This window comes from Malania oleifera, chromosome 10, assembly GCF_029873635.1.
Source record: "Malania oleifera isolate guangnan ecotype guangnan chromosome 10, ASM2987363v1, whole genome shotgun sequence".
Taxonomy (NCBI): Eukaryota; Viridiplantae; Streptophyta; class Magnoliopsida; order Santalales; family Ximeniaceae; genus Malania; species Malania oleifera.
This window is the reverse complement of record NC_080426.1, coordinates 82,952,455-82,968,893: the sequence shown is the minus strand read 5'-3', so window position 1 is coordinate 82,968,893 and position 16,439 is coordinate 82,952,455. Positions and strand designations below refer to the sequence as shown.

Genomic DNA, 16,439 nt, shown 5'->3' with positions numbered 1-16,439 from the left:
AATTGAAATTTGTAATTTATTAAAAAAAATAATATTATTATTTTATAAAAATTTAATATAATGTTTAGGCATTATATTACCCTCAATTATTTTGATTAATCAATTGTTAATTATTAAAATTTATAATTGCTGAAAATATTATAATATAAATTTAATTAAATACATATTCTTAATATATTTTATGTCAAAAATATAATTCTTTTTTATATATTTATTATGCACAAATATAACAGTTATCTTTTTAAAGTACTGCCACACATTCTCATATTTAATCAAACATTAACGTGAAAAATACCTAAAGCCTATTTTAGAATCTTTCAGTAAAACCTCGGACGTGACTTACTGCGTAAGCACTGAAAACTCCCTGCACATTTTGTGCAGTTGGCTTATTAGGTTGGCATTGACCCTGAGCTGGAGGGAGGCTGGTGCTGGCGTTTAGCTGTTGTGCAGTAATGGGGAGGTTTGGTTTAATGCCACTGTCTGTGATAATAGCAGCCTCTCTCTGTGCTGCTTCTCTTTCATCTTCACCGACGGAAGCTGTTTCTGCATCATCTGCTCATACCTTTGTCAAGAAAACCATTTCCTCCCACAACATCGTCATTTTCTCGAAGTCTTATTGCCCGTGAGTCTCTCTCTCTCTCTCTCTCTCTCTCTCTGTGTTCAGGATTTAGGGTTCTTAATGATAATTTCCTTAATTCTTTTCCAAGTACTGGTTTTTGTGACTTGATGTCTTCTGATTTCGGGTTCAAACTAGGATTCTAAATCTAATTATTGTGAATGGGCGATTTTATATGATATTATTATATATTTTATTAGAATTTTGTAGTGATCCTAAGGTTACCGTTTATCTCAGTAATGCACAGGATTGCCCTTTATAGACAATAAATTTTCATTTTTGCATGCTTTTTCTGGATCCACCGATGAAATCTACCCTCCCCACCTCTCGTTGGATGCAACAAATTAATGTATGAAAATAGGGATTCCCAAAAACATTTCACCTGCCCAATTTTTCATTTTCAATGACTTGTTTCAATGCTCCATTGAAATTCATCGGATCCGCCTTTTTCATCGTTGACATGATGATGGAGTCCTAAACATTTCATTAAGTTTTATGGTAGAAGTTTGTACCCTAAGATGGAACCGTTGCTGAAACTGGACCCGTAGTGTAAAAGGAAAAAACATATAAAGTAAAATGTTGAAATGCATCATATGGACCATTTTGATGCAATAAGTTCACATTGCAGTTGTTACAATTGCTTTGCTTAGCAGTTGGATTATTTCACTGGGTGTGGTATTCAGATGGTACCCTTTTATGTTTAAGCATGTAGTCAGCATCTATTCTGCTTTGCTATAACAGATTGTCTAAGAGAAATACAAGACAATGTTGCTTTGATAGTCACATTCTTCTAACTGGAACCTTCTAGTAGACCTCACTGTTTTGGGTAATTTGCACTGTCAATCCTTGAAGTATTGCCAGATTGCACTTGACTCACCAATTTTTTAATTTCTAAATGGAACTTCCTTGATTGCAACCTCATAGCTTGGAGAGGCAAATAAGTAATTTATAGCGCTCTAGCCACCAGCTTGGGACATGTACAAATGTTAATCAATTTGACCGTTACTAAGGATTGTATTGCAGTTTGGTTGCTTTTCGAGAAATTTAATGTTAAAACTTAAAATTAAAAGATTAGGCTTTGAAATGCAAATGAACTAAACTCCAAGGACAGACTCTGCAGTTTATCTCACTTTCTTTTTTTATAGTTATTACTCTTTTTTTTTTTGGTGTAGGGGGTGTTGGGGGAGGTACAGTTACATTCTTTTGCATTTACTCCTGTACTTGATCCTAATAACGTGTGTCAATTCATTCTCTTAAATAGCTCAAATTGCGTACGACTTTTTTTAAATAGATTTTTTAGCAGTCTCCTTATTGTTTTCCAAGTTATACATTCTTTCTCTTAAAGGTTTCAAGTTATGTATCAAAATTTCTTTGGAGATATTTAGAACTTCCCTTATCTATTGCAAGCTTTGTACCTTGCTAGGGACGAACTTCTATAAATTTTGCTTCATTCTTCTTTTTATAGGCAAAAGGATTCATGCTTCCATTCTTGAACCTGCATATTTTGATTTATAAATTAGGTTTTGAAATGAGCTATTGTCTGATTCATACCATTTAAATTGGTCTATTGTTTTTCGAAAAAACATTTTCCAGTGGGCCACTGTGGGATTATTATGGGCGATGTAATTTCAATCTTACTGCAGCAACTCTTGTTACAATTCCACGTAACATCATTATGGTGTGCTGAATTGATGTTTCAAACTTGACGGAGCATGTATGTAGACAGCCCTCTTAGGTACTTGAGCCAAATTTATAATGTGAAGTATTATTAGTATCATTCTTATTAGTTTACCTTTTTTTTGAGCAACTTGATTTGAAAGCATACTATGGTTTTTGTCTAAATGTTCCAAAAGCTCAAGACAAAATAATTGTTGGTTGTTTCTTTGTTTTCTTTGTTCAGGTATTGTAAGAGGGCAAAAAATGTTTTCAAAGAGTTGAATCAATCACCACACATTGTCGAGCTTGATGAGAGAGGTTTGTTCTTATCTAATTGTGATGTTTTCTTATGATGTGGGATTGAGTTCAGCTAATTCTGTCAAAATTTTAGAAATGAAGATCCCATTTTCATACTCAAATGTTGCTCCTTGTCATTTTTAACAGTTGGGAGACAATATTAAAATTTCCTCCATTTTTTACCTGAATTTAATTCTTGCGGTGCCAATAAGGTACCTGCCTTAAGGTCCTTCTACGAGCTCAATTTTCAAAGAATGCTCTGCTATTCCTTTTGTCACAAAGTCGTTCCATCATTCAAATGGACCATTTTTTTTTTTTACTTTTCTGTGGTATTCCCCGATAGAAAGAAATCTTTAATTTACTCTATGAAGCACTAACACAGTGACTCTTCTGGGTTGGACACTGATGTGCCTGATACAGGTCAGAGCTGTGTCTGACTTTAATTAATTAAAATTTATTTTATGATACATTTCTGAGTTCTGAGATGGTTGGGCACAGTTTGAACAATTATATTGCGACCAAATGTTTGATTTTGTCATTAATAAGACCAACCCAAAAGAAAAGTTGTTTGACAAAGACATCTCTTCAACTTTGAGCCTTACCTGTTTGGCGTTTGCTTATTTGCACGCCTTCACATCCCCTTGCAGTGTTGCAGAGAGGCAGAAGTTCTGTGATACAGGCATGTGGTTGTCTTCTCAGTTCTCCACTTCTCTACCTCCCACCGTCCCCCTCCCCCTGACCAGCCTACCTACTAGTCAGTAGTCACTCCCTGTGTCTGCCTTTCTTTTTTTCTAATGATAAATTTTTTTGATGGCTCACTGCGGCACTGTGACTGAGCAACAAAGCCTCTTGGCTCACTCTGCATTTTCTTCTAATTTCTTGGTGGCTTACTGTGATATCTCTGTCTTATTTTATTTTTATTATTTTTATTTAAAAATATTTTCTGATGCTTACAGCTCACAGAGAGGCCTCTGTGCTTTGCCGAGTCACTGCTATTTGGCCTTCCAGGGCTCTCTCTCACTCCCTGTTCTTTTTTGATAACTGATAATGTGATAAAGTGAAGCTATAGACTCCATTTTTCATTCTTTTTTCCCCAGCTTTTTATAAAATTTTTTTTATTGGCAATGACCAATAGCTGATGGCCCACTGCCAGTCTGCCTCTGGGCTCTTTTAATATGAATGAAGTATAAATAGTGTGATGTACTTTTTTTTTTTCCTTTTACTTTTTAATTTTTTTTTGCTAGATCAATATTTTTAATGTTATCTCTATTATGACTTTAGCTAATGATTGTATCATTGTAGATGAAATTTATTTGCATAATGTGCATTGAATGATGTGCATAATTCATGTCAAATTTATTTTACCTCAATATTTGTCATCGAAAGGGAAAAACATGCCTATATATATATATATATATATATATATATATATAATGGTTTATCTGCAGATTTATACATTATAGAAATATAGTAATGTATATACTAGTGATTTTTTTTTTCAAAATTGTTGTTTCCCATGTTGGTATTATGTCATATATTTGTCACATGTTGGTGTCAGTGCTTCTTAGAGTTTACTGCACCCCACTGTGTTGCTGGGGGTCACAATTATCAATTCGCAATGGTGTTTAGCATTCCTGAACTCTTAGAACTTAAAAGCCTATAAAAAAAGCAAACTCTAGAGTCCATTCTTTTATGCCAAACAAGCTTAGTGTGTACCTAGGATGGCACCCTCTGCCCTTTCATATCTATGTCACGTGTTCTCATCGAAATTCTGAAGGATTTCATGATGGTATGTTGTCAAAGTAAGAGATTATTATTTTGCACAGGATTAAATACCCAATGACATGAAATCATGGAAGCCATTAGATTGCCCATGATTACACAACATGCATAGGGATTGCAATTTGTCTTGTTATCCCTGATCCTTGCAAAGCCTTGTCCCAAGTGGGTTGAAATCCCATAAACATATGTAGGTAGGGCTGCAAACAAGTCAAGTTGTTCGCGAGCTACTTGTTGCTCCACATGATAATGGCTCATTCGAGCTTATTCGTCAAGATAAATGAGGCAAGCTTGAGCTGAGATTTTGAGCTTGAGAACTAAATTAGCCGAGCTTGAGTTGGGCGATACTCGGCTCACCAAGCTAGCTCGTTTAATTGGCTTGAACTTGGATTGTTTGAAAAACTTAATAGGCCTGTTTAATAGGTTTAGGAGTTAATTAATGAAGTAAGCTCATGAACCTTTTAATATATAGGATCAAGATAGACTTGTTTATTTGCTCGTTAGGAGGCTCATTAATTTATGTATTTGATTTAGAGTTCATTTTAAATTGACATTATTTTACAGATATTTTTTTATTTGCAAAGAGAATGTTGTTAGAATAAAAAAATAAAAATTGGGCATCAAGAATATGCTAAACAAGCGCAGTGGAACTAACAAAAACAATACATAGTCACTAAAGTACATCCAGAAAATCAAGAATTATAGAGGAGTCTCTTTTAGGAGTCCCACTATGCCAACTGGAGATCATAGAAATCCAGTTATCCACGATAGCCTGCAAAGAAGAGGTCGTCCCATCAAAAGCCCTTAAGTTCCTTTTTCATTTTTCTCCAAAAGATCCAAAAAATAGCAAGGGGATAAAGCAAAGAGCTCTCCTCTTGAACTTTTTGATGCAGATTCATTCCCAAGTCCAAATCTCTCTCAACCAAAGCTACAATGACCCATGTCTGCTTGACCATGGAAATAGCCAAGCTCCACAGATTCTTAGCCCGGGGGCAATGAAGCAGGACATGGTCCACATATTCTGCTTCCTAGAGGCACAAAAAACACCTATTTACAATCGAGAAGCCTTTTCTTTGGTGGTTCTCAAGGGTGAGGATCTTCCCTAGAGCTGCCGCCCAGGTGGAAAAAGCAACCTTTGAAGGGGCTGCTATTTTCCAAATAGGCTTCCAAGGAAAGGAGGTGATGCACTATTGGGTAGCTCAGGTGATCTTAATAACATTTGACTGAAAAATCCTTCCTTGCTTAGAGAACACAAGGGTTTATCGGAGGAGGCTTGGCTTTGAACATTGTAAAGGCTGCTGTAAAATTTATAAGCCCATCAATCTTTCAATCAAAAACATTCCTAATCAAGGGAGCATTCCTAACGTTGCCATGGATCGAGCATTCCCGGTGATGACAAATGAGGGCATTTTTATCGCTGACAAGTCTGTAAATGGGCGGGAAGGAGGCAGTAAGCTGGGGACCTGATGTCATGCCGGGAAAAAAAAAAAAAACACATTCGCCCCATATCCCATGTGGAAATGAGAGCGAGAAAAGTTAGAAATTTTAGTCATCATTAATCACATAATTTTAGATTTAATTTTGAAGATTATTCATATATAATGAAATGTTAAAAAGATTAGACTTGCTTGTTTAGGTTCATTTTAGGCTCAATTAATAAATGAGTCAAATATGAACAAGCCTGAGCTCAGCTCATTTCATTAATGAGCTTTGCTCAAGCTCAATATCAAAGGCTCATTTGCTAAATGAGCCAAGCCTAGATATTTTAAACCTTGAATCGATTGCAGCCCTATATGTAGGTCAGTAACAACAGCAAAACTCCCTGCCCTGAATTTTTATATATTTGCAGTGGCAACACCCCACATCCTGACATTTTTATAAATTTATCCTTGTATAGAAAGATGAATTTTTCCATTTTTTTGGTACACACACACACACACACACACATATATATATATATATGTATATATACTGGGATTAAATGCACCCATGGTCACTGAACATTTAACTAAAAATCCCGATACCACTATGCTCTCAATTATTTGTGCTAAGGTCGCCCTACTATAATTTTTTTACAAAATTCCTCTTCCATCCAATTCAAACGATTCATTGTCACATATGTTTAGCTGGAGGTTGTTTTTGGGTGCGTGGCAATGTGTATCCCACTCTCGCATACACCACATCATTTCCCTCCAAAAACAAAGGCATGACTCACTTTTTAACTTCTCTTCTCCACATATTGTAACACCCTTCTCCTTCCTTGTCTGATAGTTAGAGAGAGTTTTAGGGTTTGGGAAGGTTAAAGGAAGATTGATTCACCGATGGTTAAAGGGATTGGATCTAATGAAGATCTCTTTGGTTGCCTCTTGATTATATTATTTCAAGTCCAAAAGCTTTTGGAAGAAGTTTAAACCTTTCCAAATTTTGTTTATTCCTTCTCCATGCATGAATTGGTCGAGCATCTGCTCCTCCCTTGACAATTTTAACCTCTTCTCTTTGCAATAACCATGACTGCTGTACACTCATCATGCCACCGCCAATGCAGCACTAACACACCATCTTGATGCTCCCTCTCTGCAGTGCAACCACACTGCTCTAATCATCGTACCATCATAAAAAGCCGTAGGTCGTTATGCAAGACAGCACTGCTGCCGGGCCTTGCTTTGCGCTGCACCACCTCTGATCTTTATTTTCACAATTCATCCATGATCAAACCTAGACCTCCCAAGACTTCCATAGCTGCAGTCTCACTCTCCCCAATGCCACCATGACACCACCGCCAACCGCCTTGTGCCTCGCTGGAGTACCTCCATAGCTGTGATTTTAGCCATTGCAGGTATGGCTCCTTTGAATTCTAAGGTTCTTGGGTCTTGAGCTCAGACTTGAAAATTCGGTCACAATGCTCATCGCCAATAAGCTCTTCTTTGACAGAGAGCCTGTGCCACTACAACTCTTGGCGACTCAACAAGCCGTGGTGATGTCAGGGGCATCAATGATCAACAGCACTGATGGAGATCAGATTGCCGGAGATGGTGGAATCCGGTCGAAGAGCGACATACATGTTGTTCTCTCCCAAGGCTCTGGGAGAAGCCATGTGCAGACCTCTGAACTCACCATATCGGACTTTCCCTCCAACTTCAATGTTAAAAATTAATAAACCCAGAACAGAGAAATTTTTTGTATTTTTTTTTTATTTCTCTGCCACTCCTTTGCGACTCGAATAGCAGTAGACCAATGTTATTACCATCTTACCTGACGATTTGTCAATGATGACAAAACCCACTGTCAAACGTTAGAAGAACCAATCTACATTCATTTTTCTCTTTGTTTTCATGTTTACTTCTGCATTTTCATACTATCCTCCAACTTAGCCAGAGCCCCTAAATTTTCCTTCCCACCTAACAACATTAAATGCAATTGAGGCAATAGAAAACCACCACTCACAGCCACAACACTCGCGTTGTCATTGCCAGAGGATATGCCAACTCAGTGCATAATCAAGAGGGATCCATCACAAGCAATGGAACCTGTTAAAAGAAGCAGAGCCGCCGTTGGAGACCATCGAAGAACTACGCTTGTGGTGGTGCGAAGATGAAGGCAAGTGACAATGGGTAACAGAGATGGCGAAATTGAAAAAGTGGGTCTTGAGGTAGAATTAAAATTGGGGAAAGTCCCTTTCTTGAGGTGTTTTGATTTTTCCCGGAGATGGAAGGTGTTGGTATGAAGTCATGTCATTTTTTGGGAAGAAAAAGAAAAGTGATAAGTTAGTCAAGGTGCTTTTAATTGGAGGAAAAGGAATAGGTGTATGCGAGGATGGGACCTGTGCTGACATGTAGACAAAAAATGACATCCAGATCAGCATGGTGACGAAGAGTTGTTTAAATTGGACCAGGGATTCTGCAAAAAAATTGTATTTGAGTGACCTTGCACTCAAAGTTAAAAGTTCTGTAGTTTTGACATTTTTAGTTAAAAGTTCATTGACTATGGTGCATTTAACCATATGTATTGTGAAAATGATGTAGTATATAATATAGGTTGGTGATTTTAGGACTATTAGTAGATTAAGGCAATATTGGCTTAATGATCAAAATATTGCTTCACACATGTCACTTCACTAGTAAAATGTAAATAAAATTATTTTATTTTGAATGTATAAATTTAGGTTGGTGAGGAATGGTTTGTGGGAAATCCAAACCTCATGAGGTAACTGCGCAGGGATGGGGATGGTGTTTCTTCATGGGAGTCAAGGTGGGGGAGAGGTTAAATGGAACTCAGCTCGCACTACACTATTGTTATTCCTCATCATGCATTTGGAGAGGCAGCGAGGAGGAGCAAAGAACCAGTCAGTTATTGGCTTTCTTGGTTGCAGACTAAAACAGTTGAACTTGTATAAGCATGTGGGCATCACAACAGGCAACTTATAATTTGTTTGTACCTGTTGAGATTTTGATTAAATGAATGACTTAACTTGAAGATAGGTCTATCCCTTTATTTATAATACAAATCAAATACATTCTAATGACCATAATACCCTTACTAACTCTTACTAATTAACATACTAACACACTTAATAATAATACTAAAAGACTTAAATAACCTTTAACACTCCCCCTCAAGTTTGAACATAAATATCATATGCTCCTACAACATCAACAAAAAAACCAAGCCTTTGAGTCCCACTAGGTGGGGTCGGTTATATGAATCCTTTTCCGCCAATTTATGCAATCATGAACCATTTCTTTTGACAAATTTAAGACTATTAAATCCTTATTAGCTTATTACAAATAAATTTAACACCTCCAAAAGATTTGGTAAATAAATCCGCAAGTTGCATATTGGACTTCATGGTAGTAATGAGCTTTTGCACAAGTTTCTCTCGAACAAAATGACAATTGATTTCAATGTGTTTTGTTCGCTCATGAAAAACCAGGTTGGAGGCAATATGAAGTGTAGCTTACATCATCTACATAGATAGAGAATGTGGAAAACCCAATTCTTCCAACATGTTCTTCAACCAAACAAGTTCACAAGTAGGGTTAGCCATAGCTTTTGACTCTGATTCAATAGCCACCATGTTTGTTTCTTACTATTCCAAGAAACCAAATTTCGTCCAACCAAGGTATAGTATTGCATCTATATTTCCCTGAATGTAAGCGTGAACTTGATCTCGATTTAAAGAATTTCTCTTAGGTGCGCCTTTTAGATATCTCAAAATGCAAATTATTGCGCCCAATGACTTGTCCTTGGAAAATTTAGAAATTGACTCAACACTTGTTGCAGAAGACATGTTCGGCTGAATGACTGAGAGATAATTTAACTTTCTAACAACTCTCTAATATCGTCAATGATTAAGCAACAAGTCACCTATATTCGATGCTAACTTGGTGTTACGATCCGTGGGTGTATGAACCGGTTTGGATCCCAAGAGTCCAATCTCATTCAACAGATCAAGAACATGCCTCTTTTGTGACAAAATAGCTCCCATACAAGATCTAGATGCTTCTAAACCCAAGAAGTATTTCAACATCTTAAATATTTTGTTTGAAACTTGGTTTGTTCAAAAAGTTTGAGACTCTAAATACCTTAATCATCATCACTTGTAACAACAATAGCATCCATATACAAATAAGAAGGATTCTACTTGATGAAGTATGACGATAAAAGACAGAGTGATCCACTGAAAATCGTCAAAGACCAAACTTAAGTACTACAGCATCGAATGAACCAAACCATGCTCTAGGAGACTTTTAAAACCATATAGTGTCTTCTTGAGGCAATACATTAAGCTTGATTCCCCTTAATTTGTTGCTCCATATAGACCTCCTCCCAAGACCACTATGCAAGAAGGCATTCTTCACTTCTAATTGATGCAAGGGCCAATGACATGTGGTAGTCAAGGAGATGAACAAACATATTGATGTATGTTTGGGCAACCGAAGAAAAAGTGTTAGAATAATACAAACCATACACTTAAGCATACCCCTTAACAACAAGACGTTCCTCCAAATGAGCGACAAAACCATCAGGGTAGACTTTCACAATATATACCCAACGACAACCAATCACAGACTTTTCAGAAGGAAGAGATACCAAGTCCTAAATACCATCGTCTTGTAAAGAATTTATCTCTTCAACCATGGCATTCCTCCACCCAGAGTGGGCTAAGGCTTTCAAAATAGATTTAGGAATAGTAGCAAATGATGGAGTTGTATTAAAACAATAATAGGAGGGTGATAAGAAGTCATAGCAAACATAGTTGGAAATAGGATGTTGTATATATGTGTGTTTACCTTTCCGAACAGCAATGAGAGGATCAACATCATAGGGAATATGATCATCAGATGAGGAAACCAAAGGCGTGGTAGTAGAAGCTTAGAAGGGACTCTCTTCCCTGGAGCCACCATTGTAAATACACCTGCAAGTTAGGACGATTGAAGCTATGAGAAGGGCTTGAACTACATAGAGACATAGGTGGTTGATTGGACAAGGGCAACAATATAGAATTTGGAAGATTAGGTAGAGGAAGAGACTCATTGAGATTAGAAGTACTTAGGGACTGGGTGTAGTAAGGTGCAGACTCAAAGAAGGTCATTTGTAGAAACAAAGAAGCAATGCACCGAAGGACTATAACAATGATATTCCTTTTGAATATATGAGTAGCCTAGAAAGGCACATTTTATAGCACGAGGATCCAACTTATCCACCCTAGGAGTTAGTTGATGAATAGAGGACACCCACCCAAATATACAAGGAGGTAGAGAGAATAGAGGTGAATTAGAAAAGAGAATGGAGTAGGAAATTTTATCACTAAGAACATAGGATGACATCCCATTGATAAGATAGAAGTAAGTACAACATCACTTCAAAACACTTTAGGCACATGCATTTGATAAAGTAGGGCGCGAGTAATTTCAAGAATGTTTATTTTTCCTCTTTACAACCTCATTTTGTTTAGGAGTGTGGACATAGGATGATTGATGAATAATGTCAAACTGAGTCGTATAAGTAGTGAATTGTGTGTACTGAAATACTCTTTAGTATTATCATTATGAAGTATTCGAACTGACAAACCAAATTAACTCTTTATTTCAGAACATAAGGTACAAAATATACGAAATAACTCAGAACGATCTTTTATTAAATGTAGCCAAGCCATCCTTAAATAATTATCCACAAAGTTTACAAAGTATCGGAAACCCAACTTGGACACAACTCTACTAATACCCAAATATTAGAATGGACTAACATGAAAGGGCTTGCAACTTGTTTATTAACTCAAGAAGCAAAAGGGACACAATGATGCTTTCCCAACTAACAAAATTCACAATCAAGACAAGGCATAGAACTCATAACTAGTCATTTAAACTTTCCCAATGAAGGATGACCAACATGAAAATGAATTTGGAGAGGTTGAGCATTGGTAGTGCAGGTGGTAGAAGGAGATAGCGGCTCAAAGTGATAAAGTCCACCAGTTTCACATCCTCCGCCTATCGCCTTCCTCGTCTTCAAATCCTGAACAACCACAAAATTAGGGGAAAATGGTACTCAACATATCATGGATTTAGTAATCTTGCTAACAGACATAAGATTGAAAGGGAACTTGGGAATATACAAAATCCAAGGAAGAGAAATAAAAGAAGTGGGGTTTACAATCCTAATTCTCTTAACGACAGTTGTAGATCCATCAGCAAGAGTAGCACAAGATGAATTTTCAAGATACTGAAGAGTAGAGAAGAAATTAGGTATACCTGTGACATGATCAGTGACAGCTGAGTTTATAACCCAAGGACTAGAACAAGAAGTACTCGATGATAGACATCTTATGGGATTACCTATTTGGGCAAAAGATGCAATGGGAAGAGAAGCTTGGTATGATGCTTGATACTATTGGAACTTGGAATACTCGTCCTCTAAATAACATAAATGTAGTTTGCCCTCCACTTGGATCCAAACGTGTGGAGTCGGTGGTGGCTGCATTGGCAGTACATGAAGGTCTATTGTTGAGATCCCAACACTGCTTAATAGTATGATCACCTCATCCACAATGAGTGCACTTGTGAGGAGTGTCTCTACCACGTCCATCTCTACCATCACCATCACTCGAACCACCTCAATAACTTTTTTGGTTGTTTTATAGAGAACTAGAATCACCCTCTGTGGCAAAGATTGTCTTCTCAGAGCCAAATGCAAGAGTATGAGAATGTGTACTAAAGGAAGCACAACGGGTGCAAAATAAATTTAGGCAAATGATGGCAACTCTGCACTACTATGTATTTGGGACTGTCCCAAATTTGGGTCTCAAGCTCATTAGAACCCGAAGAACTGTCATCTGCTTCCTCTGCTTTTGCATCTCACGAACATCAGCAGTTGTAGGTTGCATAATGTTAAGCTCCTTATGAATACGTTTCATCTCTCCAAAATAATTTGCAATGCTACTGTCTCCTCGTTGTAATTGAAAGTACTCCTTGGATAGATCATGCATACATGTAATGTTATAGAAAGGTTGGCACAAACTTAAATCTCCTTGCACATATCTAAATGCGTGCACATTTGTACAATTTGAGGCTCCATTGAATTCCAAAAGAGGGGAACAATCAAGGCATCTCTCTGAATCCACACCCTTTTTTTTCTTCTTATTACAAGGATTAGATTGGAGCAAGTAATCAGATTTTCATGATCCTGCTAAATAAACCAGGACAGCCTTAGTCCATTGAACATAATTCTTTCTATCCAACTTTTGAGTTATCTGTGGCAACGATGAAGGAAACAAATTTTTGGTATTCATAAACTCCATCCCAACACTCACAAACCTGTAGCTACACCAATGTCAAGTAAGGGGTAATAAAAATTAATCGAGACAACCACAAACGATTTGAAGCACCCAAACAACAGTGGACTAGGTGAACCACTTATAAATTGATATAGTACTACCACAACCTTACAACTCAACTTACAAACACTGTCACTGCTCCAAGAAACACAAAAGACATTTACAAACACCGAACAACAACTAACAGATTACCATGAGTGCATGGTCGAAAAAGGTTAGATCTTTGAGCAAAAAACATGCTAAACAGCTTGATAATATGTAGGGAAGGAATAAGAACATGGTGGAGGAGAAAAATAGACAAAGGTGGCTAGAATCTCTCTCATGCGTTGATGCATGGGGTCGGGACTATCGGCAATCTGTCAGCGCGTGGTGGCATGTGGGCACTTTACAGCGATGGGGCTTTGTAGAGTTAGGTTTCAAAGGGTTCTATTTTTGGTTATATGGTTGGTTTTATGAAATAATGAAGAGTGGAGGTGGATCAAAGAAGGGCCGCAACAGGACGGTTTTTTCCAGCGACGGCTGAGTGTCATAGGGTTTAGATTGGATCACACTCGGAGATTTTGATTAAATGAATGACCTAACTTGAAGATAGGTCTCTCCCTCTATTTATAATACAAATCTAATGCATTATAATGACCACAATACCGTTACAAACTCTCACTACTTAACATACCAACTCGCATAATAATAATAAAAATCTTTAACGATATTTATTGCATGCGCCTTTCGGGATGACTATTCAAATGTTTTATGTGATTTACAGATGATGGCTTTAACATTCAAGATGAATTGAGCAATATTGTTGGGAGGCGTACTGTACCACAGGTCTTCATAAATGGAAAGCATCTTGGGGGTTCTGATGGTAGCTCTCTCATCGCAATTTACTTTTCCAAAATAGAATAATTTTGCCTACAGATCACCTGAAAAGCCATTGATGTGCTGATTTCAGATACTGTTGAAGCATATGAAAATGGAGCATTGGCCAAGCTTCTTGGCATTGTTGTGAATGAGGAGGATGATCTCTGAGCTCGGAGAGTACATTTCAGGGTACCTTTGAATATGGTGCTTATAACCCATTTTCCCCCTTTACATGAAGCAGTCTTGTTGTTAAACACTTGAAACAAGTGCTGCAACAGGGTTATTTTGTTTTTCTAATAAAATATTGGATGATGCAGTCCATTCTTGGACGGAGGGCTCTCATGAACAAGTTAGAACATTCTAAAAAATATTATATAATAGACAACCTTTTCATTTGGCACTTGGTGCTTAAATGCCCCTTCATAACATATTGAGTATTCATTTATTTATTTTATTTGTAAAAATATCATTTAAAATTTTTTTTTTTAAAGAAAAAAAACTTAAATCTCATGTTGATACTTGCACATTAGATGCATGGTTAGGACCAATATACTATAGGAAGGGAAAGAGCACAATTAAGATTTCACAAGTTCATTCTTTCCTTTCATGAAAGCATATTTCTTAGTTACTAAACTAAAATGTTGCTCCCTATTTTGAAAATAAATAGGGACACAAATTGCACAAAGGAAAAGACTACTAACAGAAATGCAGATGACCTTGGCCTTGAAAATGTTTTTGAACCCAAGATTTTTTATTTTAGGGAAAAAACGAATGCTCCATGGGCAAGACCAGATTGACTAGATAACAATTCTCTATGGCCCTCGTTCAATTTGTAAGTTGACGCGCGTTTAATTTTTACATAATTAATTGGTTCTATAGACTTTTATATTTATATAATTTCATTAAGGGGGTGTTTTATTTTTTTTTGGCCTCTAGCGCTTGATGTCTATTTGATTATGAATTATTATTAGTTGGACAAAAATATGAACTAGAAGTAATTTTTTAAATCTAAATTTAAAAATTATATGGGATATTTTAGGATGATAAAAGCTAGAAATGAGAGAGGGATTTATGTTATTTATATGGTTGTGTTTTGAGCAATAAAAAGTTGACACAGAAGAGAGAATATTTTTATATATCTATATTGAGCTTGTGACACCCATGGTGGTATAGGTTTGGAAAATGCTAGCTTAGTGTACAAATTTTCAACATGGGTGATACAAGGAATAAATTAGTAAGAATAATTTTGTAAAATGATTAGAGCAACTCTCTTAGATCCCATGAAGTCAAGCATGCCCTCTTGCATTTCATAATATTTCTGGGTGTCAGCTTTTACTTACTACCCACCAGTTTTGGCACTTAAACTGTGGACCTCATTGTCATTGAGTAACCTATAGTCTTGAATAATGCTATTTACTTCAACCTATAGTCTTGAATAATGTTATTGCTAGTAATGCAAATACAATTTTAAGGAACAAAGATAGCCAAACATAACTTTACCTAACTCTTAGTGACTTGATACTTGGCTGTGAGTATTTATAATTCAGTATTTGAGCCAAAATTCTAAAAAAAATGGCATAAACTGAAAGTTTAAATCAGTACTTTTATGAATCGAAATAGATTTGAACTCATCGACTAACCAATAGTTTAATTAACCAAAGATTCATTTCGATAATCTGATTTGAATTGATTCTCACAATATTATAATTTTTTTTAAAAAAAAGATAAGTTAGGTTTTGATTTAATGTGTGTAGTCACATTTTATCACCCAAAAATATTTGTACATCGTGTTTTATAATTTTACTATATCTTATTATATAATAATACAAAATATAAATAATATATATTGTAAATAGATATATACTGGTCTTGTTTTTAAATGTTTTTTAACAAGCCTAACGGTGAAAATTTTGCTTTCTGTGCCATCTTAGGCCATGGCTATTGGCTATGATAATTATATTCTCATGTCATTCTCGATTCTCTTTTACTTACCTTGTAAGTAGTCAAAGTTGTTGTTGTTTGAACTTCTACGCAGTTGTACTGCATGAACTCCTATGCTGTTGTATGTAGTTGTTCTCTCTCTCTCTCAACTCCTTGCAGACTACCTTGGCGCAACTTCAAACTGCCCAAACTTTCAGAAATTGATTTCTTCGTTAAGGCTTTTGGGACATGGTGGCACCATCTTCCCTCTAGTAGTACAGAGGGACATGCTAATGACTCGAGTTTGAATGGCTTTCCAATTTAACTACTTATGCATAGTTTTCTTCGAAATCGATAATTTCTTCTTAATTGAAACTGAGTGCAACCAACCTAGCTTAGTTGCGGCCAACAATGCCATTCTAATAATATGAAGCTCTAATTGATTGATCAAGAATTGAGAGCTTATAAGGGAGTATGGATAAA

General features: G+C 36.4%; 1 protein-coding gene across 1 annotated transcript; it reads left to right on the top strand.

The window, feature by feature from the left end:
• Positions 1 to 270: 270 nt before the first annotated feature.
• LOC131166938 (glutaredoxin-C4) lies at positions 271 to 14,449 on the top strand. Its single transcript, XM_058125588.1, has 4 exons — positions 271 to 622; positions 2,517 to 2,590; positions 13,942 to 14,040; positions 14,128 to 14,449. Exons 1-4 carry the CDS (start codon positions 453 to 455, stop codon positions 14,202 to 14,204), a joined length of 420 nt encoding a protein of 139 aa, XP_057981571.1. The 5' UTR covers positions 271 to 452; the 3' UTR covers positions 14,205 to 14,449.
• The last annotated feature ends 1,990 nt before the right edge of the window (positions 14,450 to 16,439 follow it).

Excerpts from the sequence above, each read along its gene's own strand:
- LOC131166938 (XM_058125588.1), top strand. The coding sequence starts at position 453 with ATGGGGAGGTTTGGTTTAATGCCACTGTCTGTGATAATAGCAGCCTCT. Across the intron at positions 2,591-13,941 it reads TGTCGAGCTTGATGAGAGAG|ATGATGGCTTTAACATTCAA; the intron begins GTTTGTTCTTAT and ends TGTGATTTACAG. Across the intron at positions 14,041-14,127 it reads GCATCTTGGGGGTTCTGATG|ATACTGTTGAAGCATATGAA; the intron begins GTAGCTCTCTCA and ends TGCTGATTTCAG.